The sequence below is a fragment of the Dreissena polymorpha genome, chromosome 13 (assembly GCF_020536995.1).
Source record: "Dreissena polymorpha isolate Duluth1 chromosome 13, UMN_Dpol_1.0, whole genome shotgun sequence".
NCBI classification, from domain to species: Eukaryota; Metazoa; Mollusca; class Bivalvia; order Myida; family Dreissenidae; genus Dreissena; species Dreissena polymorpha.
Window position 1 is genome coordinate 20,292,253 of NC_068367.1, and position 25,676 is coordinate 20,317,928.

General features: G+C 36.4%; 3 protein-coding genes across 10 annotated transcripts in view; 2 read left to right on the plus strand and 1 right to left on the minus strand.

Moving 5' to 3' along the window:
* LOC127854439 (mitogen-activated protein kinase kinase kinase 20-like) overlaps positions 1-25,676 on the minus strand; it is a 219,546-nt gene that overhangs the window by 139,377 nt on the left and 54,493 nt on the right. For 2 of the 7 annotated variants that reach the window (XM_052389476.1, XM_052389473.1), the window contains exon 17: positions 3,686-3,784. The exons of the other annotated variants lie outside the window; for them this stretch is intronic. In XM_052389476.1, coding sequence (XP_052245436.1) covers positions 3,686-3,784 — 99 coding nt within the window. The remainder of the gene's footprint in view (positions 1-3,685; positions 3,785-25,676) is intronic. 7 annotated transcript variants of the gene reach the window in all.
* Positions 1-25,676, plus strand: part of LOC127854440 (RING finger domain and kelch repeat-containing protein DDB_G0271372-like) — a 129,002-nt gene that overhangs the window by 98,357 nt on the left and 4,969 nt on the right. The window contains exon 1 of one of the 2 annotated variants that reach the window (XM_052389483.1): positions 23,056-23,451. The exons of the other annotated variant lie outside the window; for it this stretch is intronic. Coding sequence (XP_052245443.1) covers positions 23,135-23,451 — 317 coding nt within the window. The 5' untranslated portion in view covers positions 23,056-23,134. Of the gene's footprint in view, positions 1-23,055; positions 23,452-25,676 lie in introns of those variants that run through there. 2 annotated transcript variants of the gene reach the window in all.
* LOC127854442 (uncharacterized) lies at positions 13,881-17,459 on the plus strand. Its single transcript, XM_052389485.1, has 3 exons — positions 13,881-14,281; positions 14,610-15,625; positions 16,383-17,459. Exons 1-3 carry the CDS (start codon positions 13,947-13,949, stop codon positions 16,733-16,735), a joined length of 1,704 nt encoding a protein of 567 aa, XP_052245445.1. The 5' UTR covers positions 13,881-13,946; the 3' UTR covers positions 16,736-17,459.

Here is a 25,676-nt window from a genome sequence, read left to right on the forward strand (position 1 = left end):
AAAATTACGATTAGTTATTAACAAAAAAAGTAAGGTCTACAAACACGCGGTTAATTTCGTTTCAATAGCAAATACCACACAAAGGGTATAAGCCGTAAATTTCCGTAGTCGTCAATTGACATCATTGTATCATGCATGATTGTATGTGGCTTTGTGCTTGGGTAAAACTCACATCTTGCCATCGCGTTAATTTATTTAACGCATCAATGTTTGATTTCATTGTGCTTTGCCCCTATTTCACAAGTCTCTTTGCACAAACCAACATACATATACCCAGCATGCAATTTACGAACAAGAATGTTGCATCTGTACACATGAATGATACCATTAAGCAGAATGTAAATAGACATTGGTCATCAGGCAAGATGTAAGTGTCATCAAGCATGAAAAAGTATCTACATATAAAATAAAAGTACCATCAAGAATCATGACACAGTCATAACGAAGGATGTTATTTTTACCTAAATACCCTTCCATATAATCGGCTTTTTCAAAGTTTGTTTTGAAAAAGCCTATTGAGGCAAAATATATCCGCTTACGAGTGACAAAAAACCTGTGTAAATCTACTTTTTCCATATACATCATAGAGTGGTCATTAGGGCCCTTATTATTCATCTTACACTTCTTAGACTTATGTGTAAAGAATAGACTTCAAACCAAGACACCTTATTCCAGAGTTTGAATAGATGCAGCATATTAATAGTGTGCATGCCAATATGGCATTGTTCTGTGTAAAGAATGCTGTAATTTGAGGTTGTGTATTATGTTAAATTAGACTTAAAATATTATTTTTTAGAAAATACCAGTTTGACAGTTAAAAGAATAATCTTTATTCTTAGACTTAAGTCTTAGAATTGTTTGGTAAATGCAGGTCCTGGTTTTGGCTTAAATGAACATTATGTTTGTTTAATTGTAACCTTTTTTAGCTTAATTACATTTAAAGCCTCTGGCTTGTCAAGACACTCTCGAGTCTGTTTCTTGGGAAGAAGCAGTAATCAATATCTTAGGTGACAATCTAGAGAATGCTCCCACAGGGAGGATCAAAACCTAGCAATGCAGAAGGCAAGGCTGTAATAGGCATGTTTTTGCCTAATTGGGAAAAAAATACCTGTAACAGCCCAATTGGGAGAAATTAGTGCGAAAAACCCTGAAATTGAGAATATTGTCATCATGAAGTCTTCAGATTGGGAAATTGTTGCATTTGATTTCTTACTCACAAATACTTTAAAATTGATAACTAAGTGTTGTCAAGTTATCCATATTGAAGTTACTTAGGTTCAAGCCATACAGTTGCACAAGGGAATTCACTAAAAAATTTGACAGCAATTGGGAATTTGTAGTTTTGTCCCTTCTGTTGCTTTATAATGAAGGAAAAATATTGCTGGGGATATCATTATGAGAAATATATACATACAGTTATGGCTAAACAAATACTGAGCAAATATACAAAACATATTCAATACAAATAAAATATTTAACACTAACTGTTTTGTCTTATTTGCCAGGAAAAAATTACAAATAACTATATCTTTAAACAACAGGAAACATGGACTCTCTTGAGAAAATAAAGCTAAATATTTCAACTATAATTTTGGTCGGTCTGTTAAACGCTCACTGACAACGGTATCATGCTTCAAAAGCATTGAGTATTTAAGTATATATCCCTTAAAAAATTGGCCATGATTTCATAGATGCTCTTCATTCCAATAATAACTGCATTCGAGCCTTAGGCCAAAAAAGAAATAGGTCCATTTCTGGTCTCCTAGGGAAAAAAAACAAGGTTGGAAGGTACAGATTTTTTTTTCGGGTACTAGAATGGAAGGCTACTATAGCTTATAATAAGAAATACATGTATATATATGCTTTGTTTGCTTGATATTACATCTTATATGAACTAAAATGTACATTTTTTTTCTTTGGTGACCCCAATAAAAAGTTGAGGGTCGGCGCCGATTCGGGAGACAGGGTCGGGCGACCGGAAACGGACCTATGTATTTTTTGGCCTTAGCTAACACCTCTATAATTTGCCTCAATTTTATTACTAGCCTACCATTTCAGCAAATTTCATGTGTATATTAAATTCACCCTCCTAATGGACAAGAGCTATTCAGTAATAGATGTTTTGCCATAAAAGCATCCTACCTCAGGGCTAAATGCAAACAAACATGCTATGAGTTGCAAAACAAATGCAGCCATTAAGATGCTTTTGGGGTCCTTGGCATTCTTGCATATGCCGTTGTCAACTTTGGAAAGATATAAACGAAAATAATTTGACAGTATAATTACATCATACTTGATAATTAATGATGCATGTGAAAGTAGTGGTATTTAACGATGGGGAAAAGACACAACTCATAAAACAGATTACACCTACATTAATAACAAATGGTGATAATAATAACATCATGGTTACGCTAATTGGGCTACTGTAGTTAATTGATGCCAAAGTATAGCTGTAACATCACAAGAGTTCCACTATATGTCCCGAATCTCTCACCTGAGTAGCCACCATGACTGTATCTTAAATTTTATCACTTTTAATGTGCATGTTAACTATAATGATTTAAATACTAATCTGACTTGGCTCCCATCAGGGGTTTCCCTGTGGATCGCCACTGTCGCCAATGGCGCTAAATTTTTAAAGTGGCTCCATTTTTTTTTAAAAAGGCGAATTGAAAAAATTGGTAAAATCATATCCGAAAATATGGGCTAGTGAAATCCCTGCTCCCATCCTTAATATTTCCACCTATATGCATGAACAGAAGTATAGGTTGGAACACATTACATGCAACACATCCTTTAAACGTGTTACAAGCTAATGGCTACAACTCCATATAGATTCAGACCTTATTTCAGAAGCAATTTCAAAATCGTCAATCTATCTGTTATAACTCTGGTCTTTTTAGATTGCATTGTTTGTTCGAAACAGTGATATGATTGATTTTTGTATGCCAATAATCCATATTATCCCGACCTGAACATCTAGCTTTGCCAAGACTTAACATTCAGGGGCCATGTAACATAAAAGTCTTAATGTTTTCTTACAACATAATTATACTACTCAGAATTAAAATGTTCAGCTGTAGCCTTAATAACATCCTATTTATTTTAGCTCGATTGCATCGAAAGGCTTATTGAAACACTCTTGAGTCCGTTTGATGACCAGTACTTGGTGTCTTTAAGGGAGATTAAAGATGGCTCTCACATTGGGGATCAAATCCTTGACCTCCTGGTCGCTAGGCATACACCATATCCATAACACCATGGCGACCTAACAAGCTGCAGATTTGTTGAGCACAATATCATAAATTCATGCATAAAATTTTAAAGCAATCAATATGACTCCTTACAAACAAGCTGCACTGTTTTATGGTCCAATTGATGTGTGTCGTACTTAAATCCTTTCCCCATCAGAAGCAAAGTGAAAATCACTTTTGCAACCAGCATAAAACCAAAACAGCCTTGCCTGCGAGAAACTCGCAATCTCTTCAGGTTTTATGCTGTTTGCTGCTCATCAGTATCTTAAGGTTAGAAATGAAGCCTATAAAACTTGATTCTAGTAAAGATGATTTTAAATATAATTAGATTTTCTAAGGGACTTCAAACACATCAAAGTGCTTTTATAAGGTGTAATGGTTTAAAAAGTGTTCAACACTTGCCAAGTTTTTTCTGAGCCATATTTTACCTTGCTGGACTTTCCCTGACGTAAGTGATGTCCAAAAATCATGGTCAACTCAGCTGTCTTCAATTCAGGATCTTTTGCTTCACTCTGAGGCTTTGTGGACTGAAAGGAGAATTTCAACTTATTTATGTAAGGAAATTTTCTCGAGTCTGTTACCTGGGTAAAAGATCTAAAGAATTATACCACAGTGGGGATTAAACCCATGACCTCTAAAGAACTCTCCCACAGTGGGGATCGAACATAAGACCACCCAGTTGCTAGGCAGACATCATATCCACTGTGCTACAGCCTGACCTTGATAAGGAGGATTTTACATAAAAGACCATCATCTTACACAGCAAAAATTAAAATATTGTTTGTGTCCCCTCTGCAACTCATCCTCATAAAAGAGTGAGTTCAATTTTGAAAAATATCTTCTTTTTTGTATTGATTCATACATATAAGATATTTAGAATGCTTCTGTCTGGTTGAATTGTTATCAGTTCCTAACCTTCTATTTGTAATGCTGATGATGATTTCTATATTGTCTATGTTATGAAAATATGCATCCAAACAAGGGCTGTTTGTAAAACATGCATGCCCCCCATATGGGCTCTCAGTTGTAGTGACAGCCATTGTGTGAATATGTTTTTTGTCACTGTGACCTTGACCTTTGACCTAGTGACCTGAAAATCAATAGGAGTCATCTGCCAGTCATGATCAATGTACCTATGAAGTTTCATGATCCTAGGCATAAGCGTTATTGAGTTATCATCCGGAAACCATTTTACTATTTCGGGTCACCATGACCTTAACCTTTGACCTGAAAATCAATAGGGGTCATCTGCGAGTCATGGTCAATCTACCTATCAAGTTTCATGATCCTAGGCATAAGCGTTCTTGAGTTATCATCCGGAAACCATTTTACTATTTCAGGTCACCGTGACCTTGACCTTTGACCTAGTGACCTGAAAATCAATAGGGGTCATCTGCGAGTCATGATCAACCTATGAAGTTTCATGATCCTAGGCCCAAGCGTTCTTGAGTTATCATCCGGAAACCACCTGTGGACGGACCGACAGACCTAGAGGCTGACCGACCGACCGACATGTGCAAAGCAATATACCCCCTCTTCTTCGAAGGGGGGCATAATAAAGTCTTTTTTATGAGAATATGCATCAAAATTAAGTCTATTTTATACAATATGCATCCAAATTAAGCCTTTTTTATGAAAACATGCATCAAAAAAAGTACATAAGATCTATTATAAAATATGAATCCAAATAGTATATTTAATGAAAATATGCATTGAAATAAAGGCTATTGTATGAAAATTAGCATCAAAATAAAGTACATTTTATGAAAATATGCATCCAAATAAATCAAAGAACAATATTATATAAACTATTCTATATGAACCTTTGCTCTTATTTTTAAAGAAGATCCCACTACTGTCAAATAAATAAATGTACTATAGTAGTTATTAAAAATTATTTCTTTATAAAGGCCAGCCATTCTCTGACATATGATCTGCATTTGAAGCATTTTTTCACAAAAATATAAGAGTCAAGCAATTAAAGAGTAAGACATGTATGCAGTTATTCAGGGTTCACACTGTTGATCGCCATAATGTGGCCAATCATGGCGACAAATTTAAAATTCTGGCTACATTTTTCCACAAATGGCCATTTTAGGATATCTTAATATTTTCTGCCTAATATTTCCTTAAATTGAAATGAAGAAACTCTTTTTACCAGCCATTTAACAGCAGTCGTTATGCAATAGATTTCCATGATGTAAGCAATACTGCTGAAATCAATGGAGCGTCCTGACTGCTGCAAAATGGTATGTAATGGTGATAATTGCGATTATTGTGGGTGTTGTTACAGGTACAAGTTACCTAAATTGGTCTTAAGATTTATAGCTTCCCAGATAAGACAACGTTGAAAAATACCCACTTTGCTCTTCAATGAAAAATGTTTGTCACAGTGTTCGAAGAAGATTGAAGACTGTGACGTTGACAACAATGACAAAGTTAAGTATACATTTTATTTAGCAAAATCAGTGTGATTTAAGGCAACAATAAAACATTTTATATTGATTGGTTACATATAAACTTGAAATAATACTCTGTTCTATACATTTACTAAATTGGTGTTATTCAACTGCTCTTTGGGTAAATCGTAAGTTGTTGCATGTCAGCATGCCACTGTAAATTTATTGTTTTGAAAAAAAAAAAACCATCTCAATTTGGAGTTTTGTTTTGTTTTTAATTTTTATTTTAATACTAATACAACAAGAAACCGTCGGAGACGGGTGATGCTCCCCAAAGTTTTTTTTGTCACAATATTGCACTATATATATATATATTCAGATAAAAGGAAACGTCTTGAGGGCACAGTAGTTGGGGGGACAATAATTTTTTTATAGAAAATTTCAAAGGGCCATGACTCTGTGAAAAATCATCCTACTAGAACCCGCTGATAATATGCACATCTCCTCTTGGTAGTGAAGCTTCCCATAAAGTTTCATTGAATTCCGGTCATTAGTTGCTGAGAAATGGCCTGGACAAGAATTGCACTATATGTACAGTTAATGGAAAATTTCAAAGGGCCATAACTCTGTGAAAAATCATCCGAATACAAGGCGCTGATAATATGCACCTCTCCTCTTGGTAGTGTAGCTTCCCATAAAGTTTCATTGAATTCCGGTCATTAATTAAGTTGCTGAGAAATAGCCCGGACAAAAATTGTGCATGGACAGACACACGGACGGACGGACAGACGAAGCAGCGACTATATGCTCCCCCAACATTTTTTTTGGGGGGGGGGGGAGCATAAAAAATGGGACACTGAAAAATCTTTATAATTATAATAAAATAGTTTTTTTGCTTCTCCTGAAATTTTACAAAATGTATTAGTCACACTACCTTTAACATTCAGAAGACGACAAACGTTCCCTCATTGCAATTCGGAAAATTTGGTAAAAACATTATTTTTACAAAAAAGGTTGTCTGACTGTTTTAATAGTTGATTTGTGACAGCAAAATTGAGAAAACAAGCAAATTCATTGAATTGATATCCCCCGCCAATATACTTCTGGACACAAAAGTGTTGTTTTTGACACTCAAAAAAGCATTTTTTCAAGATACAAAGGGCCATAACTCCGTTATTAACAGATGTTGTACAATGCAATTTGGCGTGCATCATCCTCCTATCTATATATATACTCATACCAAGTTTCAATGAAATCCGCCAAAGCACTTTTAAGATATGGCTCCGGACACAAAAATGAGCATTTTTTCAAGATACAAAGGGCCATAATTCCGTTATTAACAGATGGTGTACAATGCCATTTGGAGTGCATCATCCTCTTATCCATATATATACTCATACCAAGTTTCAATGAAATCCGACAAAGCACTTCCCAGATATGGCTCCAGACACAAAGGTGCCGGACGGACGGACGGAAAGACTTACGGACTCATATACTGCTGATAGTGATGATCAATTATCACTAGGCAATCCAGGGGCGCAAAGACTAGACATGTATATTAGTATAAATGTGCCGGGCTCTGTGAAAAGGAGGTTTAATGCATGTGCAACACTTTCTGCCTAAACTGCATTTTTGCTAAGAAGAGACTTTAAAACAATACATATAAGGCCAAAAGTGTTGTCCCTAATTAGCCTGTGCGGAATGCACAATCTAATCAAGAACTACACTATACGCACATGCATTAAACCCCGTTTTCCCAGAGCACAGGGCATATGGATGTAACATTAACCACACTAAATGCTGGTTTTGGGGGAGAGGGGGAGGAGCATCTATTAAATATATTAACCAACATACACTATTAATTAAGGTTGTAAACTTGTTTCATCGATGTTTCACATAAGAAAAATCATCAAAATCAGGATCATATTTCAGAGTCTTTTTTCAAAGTTTTCTTTTTTGTAGCCTAGAGAACAGTAGATGATTTATTTCCAATCTATGAATAATTATCAGAACATATGAAGCGTCTGGGAAGTGGGCAGGTGAAGGTAGACTCAACTCATATTTGAGGATTATGTTCAACCCACAATTAAGGGAGAACAATCCGCCAGTACTGTTTTAATGGTTCAAATGTTATTGTAAACTACTCAATAGTTCAAACAACACTGTATAAAGAAAGCTTAAGCCATGTTTAGTTAAAAATGCTTTAAAATAAGAGAAAATGTCATATATGTGTAGTGTTAAATACTACTACATTTTCTTACAAAGAAAATTAGGTCTGAATTATGTAATTATTGCTACAATTGTAAAACTATATACGTATAACATTGTGTGATCACCATGTATTAACCTCATCCATGTGACATTCTCACGAAATATGTTCACAAAATATGTTAATTTTCTGTTTATTTAGATTAACTGTTCTTTAAAATAATGTGTGTTTTGTGTGCACTACAACGCATGTTGTTATTTTATATTCATGTTAACAATGATGAGCTTCACATGCGGAAGTAAAAATAAACTGTTTTTTTCTGTTCTGTTCTTATATGTCCACAGGGACATTCATTTGGATGTACGACAAATAATTAAAAGGCTAGAAAAGACCCTCATCAAATTGATCACTTATCCATGGTTTTATGATTTGTCTTCATCAATTCATAAAGTGTTCATAATATGCATTTTTCATTATGCAAGTTCATGATCATTCCAAAAGCTTTTTATGAACAGTTCTTGATTGGCTTCAAATACTCTTAAAAACCTGAACTGCATTTCTCAAGAACAAACCAATGCCAGTTTCTATTAAATAATACAGAACAATGTCTTTTTTTTAAAATTGATTTTCATTTCATAACTATTTTACAATTAAATCTATGACTTTATCAACGATAGAATTGTTGTTTGCTCATGCATCTCGCTCATTCAGTAAATCCGACAGTTTGCATTACATTCATTGGGATGTTTTTTAAAATAAAGATTGTCACGTGTCATTGACGTCACGTCCAAACAAGTATAAAAACGGATTTGCTGTCATAAACCGAAGGTACGGTGTAACTGTATCGTTCTCATTCAAACAAAACGACGCCAAAATCTTGTTGAAAAAATGTTACGTTTGTTATAAAAGTTGCGATTGAATGCATATTTTTCCTGAATGGATGATCACTAACCCTTTTATCGCCTTCTTCTAATAACAACATGATTTATAACAACACTTGCCAGCTAATTGCTGATTGTAACACCTTATCGGCGATGAAGATCTATTGACTTTGTCGAGCGCTTATGCTTTGTCGCTATGAATGCAGTCATTAATTGCTACTAATACACGTTATTCTTGTTACGTGCACATGTTTCATTTGTGTTCTTAATTTTCGTGACACGAAACGACTGACGCGTGACCATCTTTTTCAGTTCAAACATGACTTTCGGAGTGAAATATACTGGCCGTTGGCTGTTATGGACAATGGACCGATATTCTCAAGTGTAATATAGAGTCATTCTCGTTGGGGGGGGGGGTTCCAGACTGAAAGTTGTCTCAAGTTGATCGTTAATCTCAAGTTACTGTTAGGCCAGTTTTGACTGTATAGGTAAAAAAGTAGTTACAGCAAAATTAATGTTATTCATCCCCCACCCGCACCCACATTCAAGCTTTAGTTCAACTCTTATGTTTACACTTAATATAGTGTCTGCACATCTTTTAAATTTCAATTAGAGTGAGATATATGTTTCCATCATTTAGTTCTATGTATGTGGTTATATGTATATGGATCTTTCAGTTAAATTACCGGTTATTCTACCAATAGAGTTAATAATGTGTCTAATGAGTTTCATTGAATGTAATTTTCCAAGAAGCCTATTTAAAACAGAAATGTTCAAATACTTTAAATTTATAAATTCAGCAAAATATGTTTTCACTATTGTTTCACTTAAATGGAGTAACTGTGAGAGTTATTATAATAATAGGTGTGTTATGTGCAGTAATCTTTCCTAAAAAGGTTTAAAGTAGAAGTTTTCAGTATACAAAAATATTGTGTCAATATGTCATGTTATGGATGTATATCTCAGTGTCAACACATTTTAAAAACACTTACACAGTGTAATTTTTGGTTGTATGTATCTTTAAGTATAACAGAAAATGTCTTGGATACCAAAATAATATTCAACATGGGATCTCAGTAACTGAAGCTAAGGCCACTCCAAATTGATTTGTTGGTCAACGGATTAAAAAAAAAAAAGAGTTGAAGAGGCGAGTGAATTTTTTTTCTTTGAAAACAGGAAAATTTTCGAGGGAGCGAAGAGCGAAAGAATAACAAATATCCCATTTCGATAGAAAAATATTGCATTAACAAGAGATACAGGTTTAAACAGCTATTGTTTACATTCAAATCAATTCTTATACAAAGAAAAGAATCTATGTACAAACAAGCAATAACTAGAAATGGCGCGGCAGTGGCCGACATGTATCCCCATGCCGCATGTTTGACCCAGGGGCGCCCCAGGGTTGGTAATGGGGCCATGCATAGTTGAAATTGACCGTATTGTCATAACAGAAGTTCAGTGTCAATTAGAAGTGAATCGGTGTAGAAATGAAGAAGTTATAGTAAAAGGCAATTTTGGGTGGGTGTGGCCTATGTGGGCAGGGCGCCCCAGGGTTGGTAATGGGGCCATGCATAGTTGAGATTGACCATATTGTCATAAGAGATGTTCAGTATCAATTAGAAGTGAATTGGTGTAGAAATGAAGAAATTATAGTAAAAGGCAATTTTGGGTAGGAGTGGCCTATGTGGGCGGGGAACCCTAGGGTTGGTAATGGGGCCATGCATAGTTGAGATTAACCGTATTGTCATAAGAGAAAGTCAGTATCAATTTGAAGTGACTCGGTGTAGATATTAAAGAAATTATAGTAAAAGGCAATTTTTTGTGGATGTGGTCTATAGGGGCGGGGCGCCCCAGGGTTGGAAATGGGGCCATGCATACTTGAGATTGACCGTATTGTCATTAAAGAGGTTCAGTATCAATTAGAAGTCAATCGGTGTAGAAATGAAGAAATTATAGTAAAAGGCAATTTTTGGTGGCCGTGGTCTATGTGGGCGGGGCGCCCCAGGGTTGGTAATGGGGCCATGCATAGTTAAGATTAACTGTACTGTCATAAGAGATGTCCAGTATCAATTAGAAGTCAATCGGTGTAGAAATGAAGAAGTTAATGTAAAATAACATATAACAAGAGATGTGTTCGTCAGAAACACAATGCCCCCTACTGCGCCACTTTGAGATAACATTTCTATTTATCATTTGGCAGGTATAAGAATCATCTCCCTTTAAAGCTTATTACTTCCCTTGGATTTTGTCCAATCCAACCAATGGGGAGGGGTCTGTAGACAGTCAAAATGACCAAGTCAGACATCACTGACAACCAAGGCCTGTGGTTTATCAAAGAGATCATAGCCAGAGTTCATCATGTACCTATAGACATAGGTATGTAATGAACCCTACCATTCACAAATTAGTACAGTAAAGAAATGATAATTATATAATTAAAAAAACTTTGACAAATCATTCATTTGAGTTAAAAATAATCAAAATAAAAAATGTGTACAGTAACTGTGAAAAGAAGTTAAATTCTTGGTAAGGAAATATATAATATGAGATTTATAATTATATAAATTACTACCCTTGAAAATAATTGTCTCTAACAAATCTCTATTTTTAGTAGCAAATAATTAAAAGCCACTCTATTTTTAGTAGCAAATAATTAAAATCCACTACTGTGACTGTAGATTCACCACTCAATGTGCGGCTCCATGAGATGCACATGCATGCCAAATATCAAGTTGCTATGTTCAATATTGAATAATTATGTCCCTTTAAAGCTCAAACTTCCCTTTGATTTGTATTTTTGACCTTAGACCTTGAAAGATGACCTTGACCTTTTACCACAATTTGTTTGTCAGAAACACAATGCCGCCGACTGCGCAACTTTGATTAATTACATTTTTTTATATAATTTTGCAGGTCAGATAATTATGTCAATTTAAAGCTTAGTACGTCCCTTGGCTTTGTTTTTTCGATCCCTAGACCTTGAAGGATGATGTTCACCTTGAAATTTTACCACTCAAAATGTGCAGCTCCATGAGATACACATGCATGCCAAATATCAAGCTGCTATCGTCAATATTAAAAAAGTTATGGCCAATGTTAAAGTTTTCGGACGGACGGACTGACATACGGACTGACGGACAGTTCAACTGCTATATGCCACCCTACAGGGGGTATAAAAATGAGTGAAAATCTCTGACCCGGCCCCACCCCAACCCCCATAACTTTTGACCCAGGGGTCAGATCAAAATTCCAAATAGTGCAGAGTCGCACATATCCTCATAGCTAACATGTGTGTAAGTTTCAAGGTTCTAGTGCTTATAGTGTAGGAGAAGATAGTGGCCAGGACGGACGGTCGGACCAACAGACAGACGGCGGAGATAACCACAATATCCCCACCCTTTTTAAAAAGCGTGGGGATAATAATTATGAGTTACATACTTTTCACATAAAAATGCACTAAAATTAGGTTTCAGCACTTAAACTTTAAAATGTAGAACACAAGTCTAAAGCTAGTGTTTTCATATCTGGAATAACATTACTTGTAAGTTTTAATAAACAACTTCTAATGTAATAAGTACAAGGGCTGTTTGTAAAACATGCATGCCCCCCATATGGGCTGTCAGTTGTAGTGCCAGCCATTGTATGAATACGTTTTTTGTCACTGTGACCTTGACCTTTGACCTAGTGACCTGAAAATCAATAGGGTTCATCTGCCAGTCATGATCAATGTACCTATGAAGTTTCATGATCCTAGGCATAAGCGTTATTGAGTTATCATCCGAAAACCATCTGGTGGACAGACCGACCGACAGACTGATGGACCGACCAACCGACATGTGCAAAACTAATAATGTATATATTTTTATATTGAATAACTCTTCCATGAAGATTCTGCGCTGTAATATGAATTTGCAGCCGTTAAAGCTTCCGATATGATTTCATGTCAGAACAATGCTACAGCAAATTGACGTTAAACGATATGAGGTCGATGTATATTGACCTCATATTTATAGGAGTAAGTTGCATATGACCTTTGACAACGAAATATAACCATATCATTGAGTCTACCTTCTGCTGCTTATATTTGTTTGAAGCTTTAAATAGTGAAAGTTGTGAAAAGGTATACCATGTTGCAAGCTATGAAAAGGTATACCAATTGTTGCAATAGCACTTGAAGAGGGACAATCATCAAAATGATGACAGACAGTCGGACAAAGGCCATGCATATAATCCATTGTCACTACCTTATTTTAAAAGGGGTATATCGATGGCTAGTACGGTATTGTATTTTTCTGAAATAAATTGATACATTACAAATAATTTTTTTGATGTTTCTGAAATACACTGACCTAGCTGTAAAACATGTTCCGTCAACCAATTGATTTTGATTAATTGATTTTATGTTTATTGTTTGTTCACTTAAAATTGTGTTATAGGAAACATGTGCCTACATATAGGGAAATACTGTCCATATGCCCATTTAATGGCGAAAATGCATAAAAAAATCTTACGTCATGTTTTCCTATGTTGTTTCAAATTGAACATGCTTCAACGGTATCTGATGATAGATGCATGTTCGAACGTGAACAAACACATTCAAATAAGTCACAGAACGAAGCAGATGTGTTTATATTTATAAGGGTTGGCTGAGGCAACTTTTCACTGTAATTTGTTAAAACGGTCACGACAGCAAAACATGTGCTGCTCACGCAGGAAGCCATTTTTTCTGGTAGTCTCAATCAAATTTTTTTAGGGTCTGCAGTTATCGATTAAAAAGGTTACGAAACACTTTATTTGGCATTCATATTCAGCGTCAAAATCGTTTCTGCGAGATTGCTTTTTATTTCACACATTAAAAAAACAACACATGCACTATGGTTACAGGACACAAAAATGAGTGCCAGCTGTAATTTTTATTTTTTTTTCCATTTTGAAAAAATAGGTGCGGGAAATTCGACGACCAACAAATCAATTTGTAGTGGCCTAAAAGCTGCTTTGATGGTGTATAAACATGCACCTCATATGATTTAATAACAAGTACTGTAACATGAAGTCAAGTACTGATAGCTTAAATGTTTATCAGTAAACAGTAGAGTCCAAAATATTAAAATATCATATCAGTTGATTTTAGCCACCAGTTGCAACGGTGTTATTAAAAGATTACAGATTTCAACTGAATATTTGCGCTAAAGTGATCAAGATGGCTACATTTTCTCAATCAACAATGGAAACATGCTCTGAATCTATTATAGACTTTTGTTGTTCGCCGTGTCTTGAGCACACAATTGACCAGTGGGCGGAGTTGTACTGCGATACCTGTCAGAAATTTTATTGTGCAAAATGTGTCACTCTTCATGGTCAGTTATTTGGGAAACATGTGACGTATGGAAGGGGAGACACAAGTAAGTGGCCGGCGTCCAAGGAAGTGCAGGATTTCCTTCTGAAGTGTGACCTTCATGAAGACAAACATCTAGAAATGTACTGCAATGACCACAGTCAGCTGTGCTGCACTAATTGTGCTTTCCTCAATCACAGGTAACTCAGATATATACATATATATATATGCATTCAAAAACGATAAATGCTGTCCTAAAAAGACCAATTAATTCAGTATTATTCATATCTATTATTTTTAAGTTATTTTTGTGTGTGAAAAACATGAAAATAAAAGAACAATGATGACTAGTATTCATTTTTTGCTTCTTCAAAATAAAAACCAGTATTAAAATTACTGTCCATATCTTATTACCTGAAAAAATCATTTTAAAAACAATACAAATATTATGAACAAAGGTTCAGACATATTTTTGCATAATGACCATTTAAACCACATACACATATTAAAAAGTTATTTTCATTTCAGACTGTGTACTAAAGTAACACTTATATCTGAGTCAGCCAGAGGACCTCTGCCAGACTTGCAGCAACTATCAAGAAAGATCCAAACTATACTCGAAGAAGTCAAGAAACTTGAGAACCATAGGAACACCAACATGCTGACTTTGCAAGCTTTATACGACAAACTATTAGATGAAATATGTGACACACGCCAGACAATAAATATCATTTTAGACAAGATTGAAAAAAACACTATACAAGAGCTAGATGATAAGATGACCAGTCTAAAAGCTTCTATTAAAACTGATTTAGACAACTGCATCAAGCTTAAAAATGAACTAAAACAACTCAGTGGTGCAATAAATGACATTATTGATAAGGGCAAATCAGAACTCACATTTATTGCAAGTAAGAAATGTCTGGAACAAGTAAAGCAATCTGAAACTTATCTGAAGGAGAACTCTGTTCAGGTAGAAAGTTCACTGAGATTCCTGGCTAACAGTGATGTTCAACAGTACTTGTCTAAATTGTCAGGTCTTGAGAAGATTGTACTCAGTACCAAGGAAATATTAGTGTTAGGTGATCCAGACCAGGTATTCACTATACAAGGAAAGTCAGAGTATGATGTGAGCATACCAGGTGATTTAGATAGAATCTGCACTATCAGGGCCATCTGTGTTCTCTCTGATGATGAGATCCTTGTTGCAGATTTTGTTAATAAACGAGTTAAGCTACTCAATCATCAATACCAGGTGGTGGGACATTGTGATTTAACTGATTGGCCATATGACATGTGTAAAATCACAGCAAGTGAAGTAGCTGTTACTGTGAATCAGTATGACACACATGAGGTCCAGTTTGTCTTGGTGAATGATGGGCGACTGGTTAAGGGCAGGAAGTTAAAGTTTCAACATAGATGTAATGGTATTGCTCATAATCTACAAGACCTGTATCTCACCTCTTGGAATTCAATTTACAAGTATTCAATGAAAGGAGCCCTGTTGAATAAAGTGTATGAAGATACATCAGATTATTACACAGGTAAAATTTGGTATATATATTCCAATAACATTTGAAATAATCATAAATATGATAGAAATATTAAAATTGTATTATTGGTATACATATTTACGCAAAGGTCAATTGTTTTTACCTTTGTCCATTTCAGACAATTATGCTTGCAAATAACATACCTAATAATTGTTTCATTTGTAAATGAAAACTCCTTAACAATAAAGCTCTTCCTTTGCCTTAGTATTTTTATGACTTTTCTTCCCTGTATGGGACTTTTTCATCGTTTTAAGAGTCTAATTTAAACAAGCAAATTTGTTGAATTGATAACCCCCGCCAATATGCTTCTTGACACAAAAAGCATTTTTTCAAGATACAAAGGGCCATAACTCCATTATTAACAGATGGTGTATAATGCCACTCATACCAAGTTTCAATAAAATCTGCAAAAGCACTTCCAAGATATGACGCCGGACGGACGGACAGACAGACGGATGGAAAGATGGACGGAAAGACGGACAGACATTGCCAAAACAATATCCCTCCGTCTATGGCGGAGGATAAAAAGACAGAAGGATAGACAACGCCAAAACAATATCCCTCCGCCTATGGCGGGGGATAATAATGCCACAATAATAATTATGTCCGCATGCTCTGACTATGTCAAGGAGTACATTTACTGACTGAGAGAATGTTATTGTACATAATGAGGTTTGTGTAAGAATATTTTTATTAGCATAATAATTCTATAAAGAAGTCACTTCAATGATATGACACTCTTTTACAGTATGTATGTGTGCAGTGAGTCCTTCAGGTGACAAGATATTTGTCACCAACTGTTCCCATCACAAGGTCCTCACCCTGGCCACAGATGGCACAGTTCTCCACACCTTCACCAACCCAGACCTGCAAGAACCAAATGGTATCAATGTTACTGATCTGGGACAGGTTCTGGTCTGTGGAGGGTCATCCAACACTATCATTCAGCTGGATGGTGAAGGCAAGAAGAAGCTGGCAACTCTTGCTTCCAAGAGGGATATACTAGCTTACCCAGAGTCAGTCTACTTCAATAGGAGCACAGCATCCATCATTGTGGGACAATGGGCTAGGAACAAAATCCTAGTGTTTAAAGTAAAATAGTTTTGTTTAACCAGTTTCAGTGCAGACATTTTGGAACAAGTACTGTCAACAATAATTCTTGGCCTGACCAAACTTATATTCACTGTTACATAACATTACATAATTCACATGGATGATTAACTGTTTTGCCAAGTAATGTCATATCTGTGAATATGTTTAAAAAGTACGTTCGTAATGAAGTTCTTGACAGCATAGATCTATTATTTAGTGTAATGTTGCAAGGAATCAACTGCATTTCGTTGACGATTATTTTTCATTTAAATTGTATATAATCAGTGTATTGTTGTAATCTTGATCTAAATCTCCAAAATGACTCATATTTAGATACATGATTTACTTGTGGAGATTTGTTTTGATCTAATATATTGTGATAAAATTCTTATGCAATGTAAAAAGAACTGCAGAGTGCGTTTTGGGACAGTTTTTATTTATCAACTGTCAGAACCATTTGCATTGCACTTATAATAAGAAAAGTTAAACAGAATGCAATTGAGATCAGTTTGAATGAATTGAATTCACTTCTAGGATAGTTTAACTGTTACCATGTGTTCTGTTCTAAACAATATGTAGAGTCATAGCAAGTATGTATTGTACAGTTTTCCGCTATTGTTGTTTTTAGATTTTATATTTGTTGATGACCATTTTATATGTCATTACTTATGTCAAAGTGTTATCTGCCTTTCCTTTCATTATATTTTGCTGACTAAATTATCTTTAACTAGTTCTAGTTCACATCCACCTTTTATATGTATGAACTGTATTCAAATATATACACTTTCATTCAATTGCATAATCAAATATTCATACCTTTGGTATTTACTATTTTGTGCCTATATAAACACAATTTTTTTTTAGTCTTTAATTACCAAATTTCTTACTACCGTGCACAACTCGTATTATGCATTTAGATTTTGTGCTTTCTTATTATTTAGCAACTGTCAGAACCATTTGAATTGCTCTTATAATAATTGCTCAATAGCTCATAACTTTTTTTTCAAATGACCTTGACCTTTGACCTAGTGACCTGAAAATCAATAGGGGTCATCTGCCAGTCATGATCAATGTACCTATGAAGTTTCATGATCCTTAAGCATAAGCGTTTTTGAGTTATCTTCCGGAAACCATTTTACTGTTTCGGGTCACCGTGACCTTGACCTTTGACCTAGTGACCTGAAAGTCAATAGGGGTCATCTACGAGTCATGATCAAATTGTACCTGTGAAGTTTCATGATCCTAGGCATAAGTGTTCTTGAGTTATCATCCGGAAACCATTTTACTATTTCGGATCACCGTGACCTTTGACCTAGTGACCTGAAAATCAATAGGGGTCATCTGTGAGTCATGATCAATGTACCTATGAAGTTTCATGATCCTAGGCATAAGCGTTCTTGAGTTATCATCCGGAAACCCTTTTACTATTTCGGGTCACCGTGACCTTGACCTTTGACCTAGTGACCTGAAAATCAATAGAGGTCATCTGCGAGTCGTGATAAATGTACCTGTGAAGTTTCATGATCCTAGGCATAAGCGTTCTTGAGTTATCATCCGGAAACCATTTTACTATTTCGGGTCACTGTGACCTTGACCTTTGACCTAGTGACCTCAAAATCATTAAGGGTCATCTGCAAGTCATGATCAATGTACCTATGAAGTTTCATGATCCTAGGCCTTAGCGTTCTTGAGTTATCATCCGGAAACCATTTTACTATTTCGGGTCACCGTGACCTTGACCTTTGACCTAGTGACCTGATAATCAATAGGGCTTATCTGCGAGTCATTATCAATGTACCTATGAAGTTTCATGATCCTAGGCCTAAGCTTTCTTGAGTTATCATCCCGAAACCATTTTACTATTTCGGGTCACCGTGACCTTGACCTTTGACCTAGTGACCTGAAAATCAATAGGGGTCATCTGCGAGTCGTGATAAATGTACCTATGAAGTTTCATGATCCTAGGCATAAGTGTTCTTGAGTTATCATCCGGAAACCCTTTTACTATTTCGGGTCACTGTTACCTTGACCTTTGACCTAGTGACCTCAAAATCAATAAGGGTCATCTGCAAGTCATGATCAATGTACCTATGAAGTTTCATGATCCTAGGCCTAAGCGTTCTTGAGTTATCATCCGGAAACCATTTTACTATTTCAGGTCACCCTTACCTTGACCTTTGCCCTAGTGACCTGAAAATCAATAGGGGTCATCTGCGAGTCATGATAATGTACCTATGAAGTTTCATGATCCTAAGCCTAAGCGTTCTTGAGTCATCATCCCGAAACCATCCGGTGGATGGACATACGGACATACATACGGACGGACCAAAATGAGCAAAACAATATACCCCCTCTTCTTCGAAATGGGGCATAAAAATGCCCCGCCCCTGGTGGCCATGTTTTTTAAGCAAAAAAACAACAATTTCAAACTCGTCCAAGATATCATTGGGACAAATCTTTAGACCAAGTTTCATGACGATCAGAAAATAAATCATTGACCTCTAGAGTGTAAACAAGGTAATACATTTCAATATAATTTAAAACTAGTGACCTGAAAATCAATAGTGGTCATCTGCGAGTCATGATCAATGTACCTACGAGGTTTCATGATCCTAGGCATTAGCGTTCTTGAGTTATCATCCGGAAACCCTTTTACTATTTCGGGTCACCGTGACCTTGACCTTTGACCTAGTGACCTCAAAATCAATAAGGGTCATCTGCGAGTCATGATCAATGTACCTATGAAGTTTCATGATCCTAGGCCTAAGCGTTCTTGAGTTATCATCTGGAAACCATTTTACTATTTCGGGTCACCGTGACCTTAAACCTTTGACCTACTGACCTGATAATCAATAGGGGTTATCTGCAAGTCATGATCAATGTACCTATGAAGTTTCATGATCCTAGGCATAAGCGTTCTTGAGTTATCATCCAGAAACCATTTTACTATTTCAGGTCACCCTGACCTTGACCTTTGACCTAGTGACCTGAAAATCAATAGGGGTCATCTGCGAGTCATGATCAATGTACCTATGAAGTTTCATGATCCTAGGCCTAAGCGCTCTTGAGTTATCATCCCGAAACCATCTGGTGGACGGACATATGGACATACATACGAATGGACCGACATGAGCAAATCAATATACCGCCTCTTCTTTGAAGGGGGGCATAAAAATGCCCCCCCCCCCCCCCCCCCCCGGTGGCCATGTTTTTTAAGAAAAAAAAACATTTTCAAACTCATCCAAGATATCATTGGGACAAATCTTCAGACCAAGTTTCATGATGATCAGAAAATAAATGTGACCTCTAGAGTTTTAACAAGGTCATACATTTCAATATAATTTAAAACTAGTGACCTGAACATCAATAGGGGGCATCTGCGAGTCATGATCAATGTACCTATGAAGTTTCATGATCATAGGCCTAAGCGTTCTTGAGTTATCATCCGGAAACCATTTTACTGGTTCAAGTCACCGTAACCGTGACCTTTCACCTAATGACCTGAAAATCAATAGGGATCATCTGCCAGTCATGATCAATGTACCTATGAAGTTTCATGATCCTAGGCCTAAGGGTTCTTGAGTTTTCATCTGGAAACCATCTGGTGGACGGACAGATGGACAGACCGCCGGACCGACATGAGCAAAACAATATACCCCCTCTTCTTCGAAGGGGGGCATAAATATCATGTTCAGAGCGGAACTAAAAAATTGAGAATGTTCATGATACTGTGTCTATGACAATGTGAACTCTTAGTTACCTCCCTTGAATACCACCTAGAAACTGGTGCGTGCTTATGGTTGGCTTTCATCATTGATCCTATACAGTTAATATCTCTGTAATAAATAAATTACTAAGTTCTTAGATTGTGCATTTTGGATACATGCCTTTTTAAACTTATCATTATAACAAGTGGAGTGATGCATATTGCTACATGTTATTGTAATCTTTTCTAAAAGGCAATACCAAATGTGCCCTCTTGATAAGACAAACAAAATGAAACAATAAAATAATTATCTTTAGATCCACTACCATAAATAGACACAAGGCCTGTTTGTAAAACATGCATGCCCCCATATGGGCTGTCAGTTGTAGTGGCAGCCATTGTGTCAATACATTTTTTGTCACTGTGAATAGTGGTGGTGGTGGTGGTGGTAATGGTGGTGGTGGTGGTGGTGGTGGTGATGGTGGTTTCGTGATCCCAGGCCTAAGCGTTCTTGAGTTATCATCAGGAAACCATTTACCTATTTCCAGTCACTGTGACCTACACCTTTAACCTAGTGACCTCAAAATCAATAGGGGTCATCTGCCAGTCTGATGACCAATGTCCCCATGAAATATCATGATACCAGGTGTAAGTGTTCTTGAGTTATCATCCGGAAACCATTTTCCTATTTCCAGTTAACCATTTTACTGCTTTAGGTCACTGTGACCTTGACCTTTGACCTAGTGACCTGAAAATCACAAGGGGTCATCTGCCGGTTATGACCAATGATCTCAGGCATAAGCGTATCTTGAGTTATCATCAGGAAATCATTTTCCTATTTCCAGTCAACGATTTAACTGCTTCAGGTCACTGTGACCTTGACCTAGTGACCTGAAAATCAATAAGGATCATCTGCCGGTCATGACAAATGTCCCTATGAAATTTCATGATCCCAGGCATACGCGTTCTTGTGTTATCTTCCAGAAACCATTTTCCTATTTCCAGTAACCGTAACCTTGACCAGTGACCTTGACCTTTGACCTAGTGACCTCATCTGCCGGTCATGACCAATGTCCCTATGAAATTTCATGATCCCAGGCAAAAGCGTTCTTGAGTTATCATCCAGAAACCATTTTCCTATTTCCAGTAACCGTGACCTTGACCTGTGACCTTTGACCTAGTGACCTCAAAATCAATAGGGGTCATCTGCGAATCATGATCAATGTTCCTATTAAGTTTCATGATCCTAGGCCCAAGCGTTCTTGAGTTATCATCCGGAAACCACCTGGTGGACGGACCGACAGACTGACCGACATGTGCAAAGCAATATACCCCCATTTCTTCGAAAGGGGGCATAAAAATAGCTGTCTCCATCGGAAGACATATGCCCCCAAAAAAACGCATTTTCGAAACCTAAACGCAGATTTCTAAACCTTAACGCGGACCCTAAGTTCAAAGTCAAGGTCAAAGGGGTCATAATTTGTGTGCGTATGGAAAGACCTTGTCCATATACACATGCATACCAAATATGAAGGTTACACCTGAAGCGACATATGAGCATTTTTCGAAACCTAAACGCAGTGTGACGGACAGACAGACGGACGGACAATGCCAAAACAATATCCCTCCTCCTACGGCCGGGGATAACAAGTCACCACCAGGGAGTGGTCAATTTTGAACACTTTGAAGAAACTTTGTAGAGGACCACCCTACAATGTTATACACTCAATACTGAACACCTCACCATTGCAGCCTCATATAAAATTTTCAAAGTTATTTACTATTCAAGTCTCTATATTTTATATATCAATTTCTTTATCCCTGGTGTGCGTCCAGTTCTGACCCCATGGGCATGAAACAACTTAGTAGAGAACCTCTAGATGATGTTACACACCAAATTATCATTTGTTTACCCTTTTGGTATCACATAAGACAACATTAAAGTGCCCTTTTTAAAGATATATTTAAGCTCCAGTGTCCTACATCATGCAACCCACTAAAACAAGTATTAAACAACTATGAAAAACAGTCGCCCAAGGATCATTCCTGTGAAGTTTGATAACAATGCCTAACAGTTCAGGAGGAAAAGTTGTTGAACAAAATTGTATTGGACGTGTGCAAGCACTGATTGAAGCACAATCAACAGGTTTTATTAAAATCTTCAAAGAAGTTCATGAGGGGGGGGGGATGAGAAGAAAAAGATCACGTGATCATTTACGAAAGTACTGACCGATGACAGACAGCATTGTATCCTAAAGTTCCCCACAAGCACTACAGGCTCATGTGAGCTGTAAATTTTCCACCTAACAAGTTTCATGTCATACTTTCAGCTCTCAATATAAGATGCGTATATATTTGACTCAATTTTGATTGTATTCTACATGTTCATTTTGCATGAAAACTTGTTAAGTTCCCTGGAGTTTATCTCTTGCCATGAATACAAAAATGCCATATTTATCTGTAGATAAATCAATTATTTTACAGCAGATGAAGTGTTCTGTAAACATTTTAAACCATAAAATGTCAATAGGTTAACGTGTTGCAAATAAACCCAGTGATAAGAGTCTTTATTACAACGAAAGTAGGACAAGATACGCAGTCAGATAACCGGATATCACCTGACATCAGTAACTAAGATTGCATTTCAATGTTTAAGTTAACAACCAAAGAAGTTATCAGTAGTGACAAAAGTGGCTTCCAATATGGAGAGTTCAATAAATATAGGATCAAAATCATTCTTTGACTTTTCTTGTTTCCGCTGTCAGGAAAATGACAGAAACACAGAGGCTGAATTTTACTGTGAGGATTGTTCTAAATTTTACTGTAGTAAGTGTGTTGATTATCATAACTCTTTTTACACAAAGCATGCACTTTTGGGCAAGAAAAACATCAGCCAGTGGCCTGAGTCCAATGTTAGCCAACTAGAGCAATGTCAGAAGCACAAGAAAGAAAAACTGACAGGATTCTGTGAGGACCACAGTGAGCTAATATGTCATGCCTGCCATGTCCACAATCATCAGTAAGTACAATTGCACTCTTTATCAATATGTTTTTAGCACATGTCTGGAATATCTTTTGACCATCTTTCATATCTCTCCCTGCAATGTTGTACAGATTGCACAAGACTGCCCTGAGGGACCTAGGACGCTCATCCGATACCTTTAATTTTATATCAGCTGTCAAACATAACTTGTCATCTTCCTCAATTTCCAAATAAAACAGCAAATTTGTTGAATTGATGCCCCCTGCCAATTAAAAAATTTTGTGACTGAAGGAGGGATGTAATGATGGAAGGAGGGACGGAATGACAGACGGACAATGCCATTTCTATATTCCTCTACCTTTGGCAATGGATAAAAATCACACAAGTGGGAAAAAGCCATGGGTACCTTGCCTCAAATTAAATACTCAATTTGTAATACTAGCAGCATGTTAGAATGTTAGCATATACTTGAAATGCTATGCAATGACAAAATTGTAACAAAAGGTGTCCCAAAAACAATCATGTTCCAACTTGCAGCCATTAAAAAAGTCTCCACATATGTGTAATTTTTGTGACATTGACCAACAACTGGCATCACCATTTCCTCTTTAGTAACCAGCATACTAACTTGTATATGCAATGGTCAAATCATTCTCTAAATACTTTATTTAACTTGGTCCATAAACATTTTTTCAAAGTTGGTAACAAAAGTTATTTTCTACAAACCATGATTAACGGGTTTTGATTTTAGTAAAAACAGCAGAATACTTCTTGCTTAAATTCTTGTTGGTAACCGTTTGAACTTGATCATTATTTTATGGTGTGTAAATGTGTAACAAAATTATTTGAAAATGCCAAGAGTTACCTTTCATCTGGAAACCATGACATGGAAAGACCAACAAACTAAACTTCTTAGTTTGTGAGTTATAATTAACAAGAGGGCCATGATGGCCCTGAATCGCTCACCTGACTAACCGAATACAATCCCAACCCAGATTTCATCAAGATAAGCATTCTGACCAAATTTCATAAAGATTGGATAAAAAACTGTGACCTCTTTTGTCTATACAAGGTTTTTCTATTATTTGACCTAGTTTTTGACCTAGTGACCTAGTTTTTGACCCCAGATGTCCCAAATACAATCCCAACCTAGCTTGTATCAAGATTAACATTCTGACCAAATTTCATAAAAATTGGATGAAAACTGTGACCTCTACTGTCTACACAAGGATTTTCTATTATTTGACCTAGTTTTTGACCTAGTGACCTAGTTTTTGACCCCCGATGACCTAAATACAATCCCAACCCAGATTTCATCAAGATAAACATTCTGACTAAATTTCATAAAGATTGGATGAAAACTGCGACCTCTATTGTCTACACAAAGTTTTTCTATTATTTGACCTATTATGTGACCTAGTTTTTTACCTAGTGACCTAGTTTTTTACCCCAGATGACCCAAATACAATCCCAACCCAGATTTTATCAAGATAAACATTCTGACCAAATTTCATTAAGATTGGATGAAAACTGTGACCTCTACTGTCGACACAAACAAATTGTTGACGGACGCACACACACACACTATCACACACAACGGACGCCGGACATCACACGGTCACATAAGCTCACCAGGTCACTTCGTGACAGGTGAGCTAAAAAAACAACAACATCATAAATATAAATGCTGGCAATAAACAGTGAATAAGACACCGATCATTTCCATTAAGCTCTTACCTGAGACCACAGACACAAATCTTTAAAGACTTAAAGATCTATTTTTTGACCCAACTTGACCCAGATTCAGTCGTGGCCTCCATAGTGTCAAGATAAACATGCTGACCAAGTGTCATTAAGAGGAAGACATAGACCGAGACAAGTTTTCCAATGGTGACCTACATTTTGGACGTTAATGTTCCGTCTTCATATTAAGGCAAGATTATGTCAAGATAAACGTTCTATCAAAGTTCCGACACCATTAGATGACAATTGTTGCCTCTAGAGTGCAAATGAGATAAAATGCTTAATGCAAGGTTCTTCTATATCTGACCTGAAGACCTAGTTTTTTGACACACATGAACTAAATGCTACTTTGACCAAGATGTTGACAAGATTAACATTTTGGCCATGTTTCATTAAGGTTGAGTCATGAAAGTGTCCTTTAGAGTAGTGTCAGTGATCAACTAACAAGCTGGTGACCTAATTTTAATACAAACAAGACCCCCATTCAAACTAAGCCTAGATATTGTCAAGATGAACAT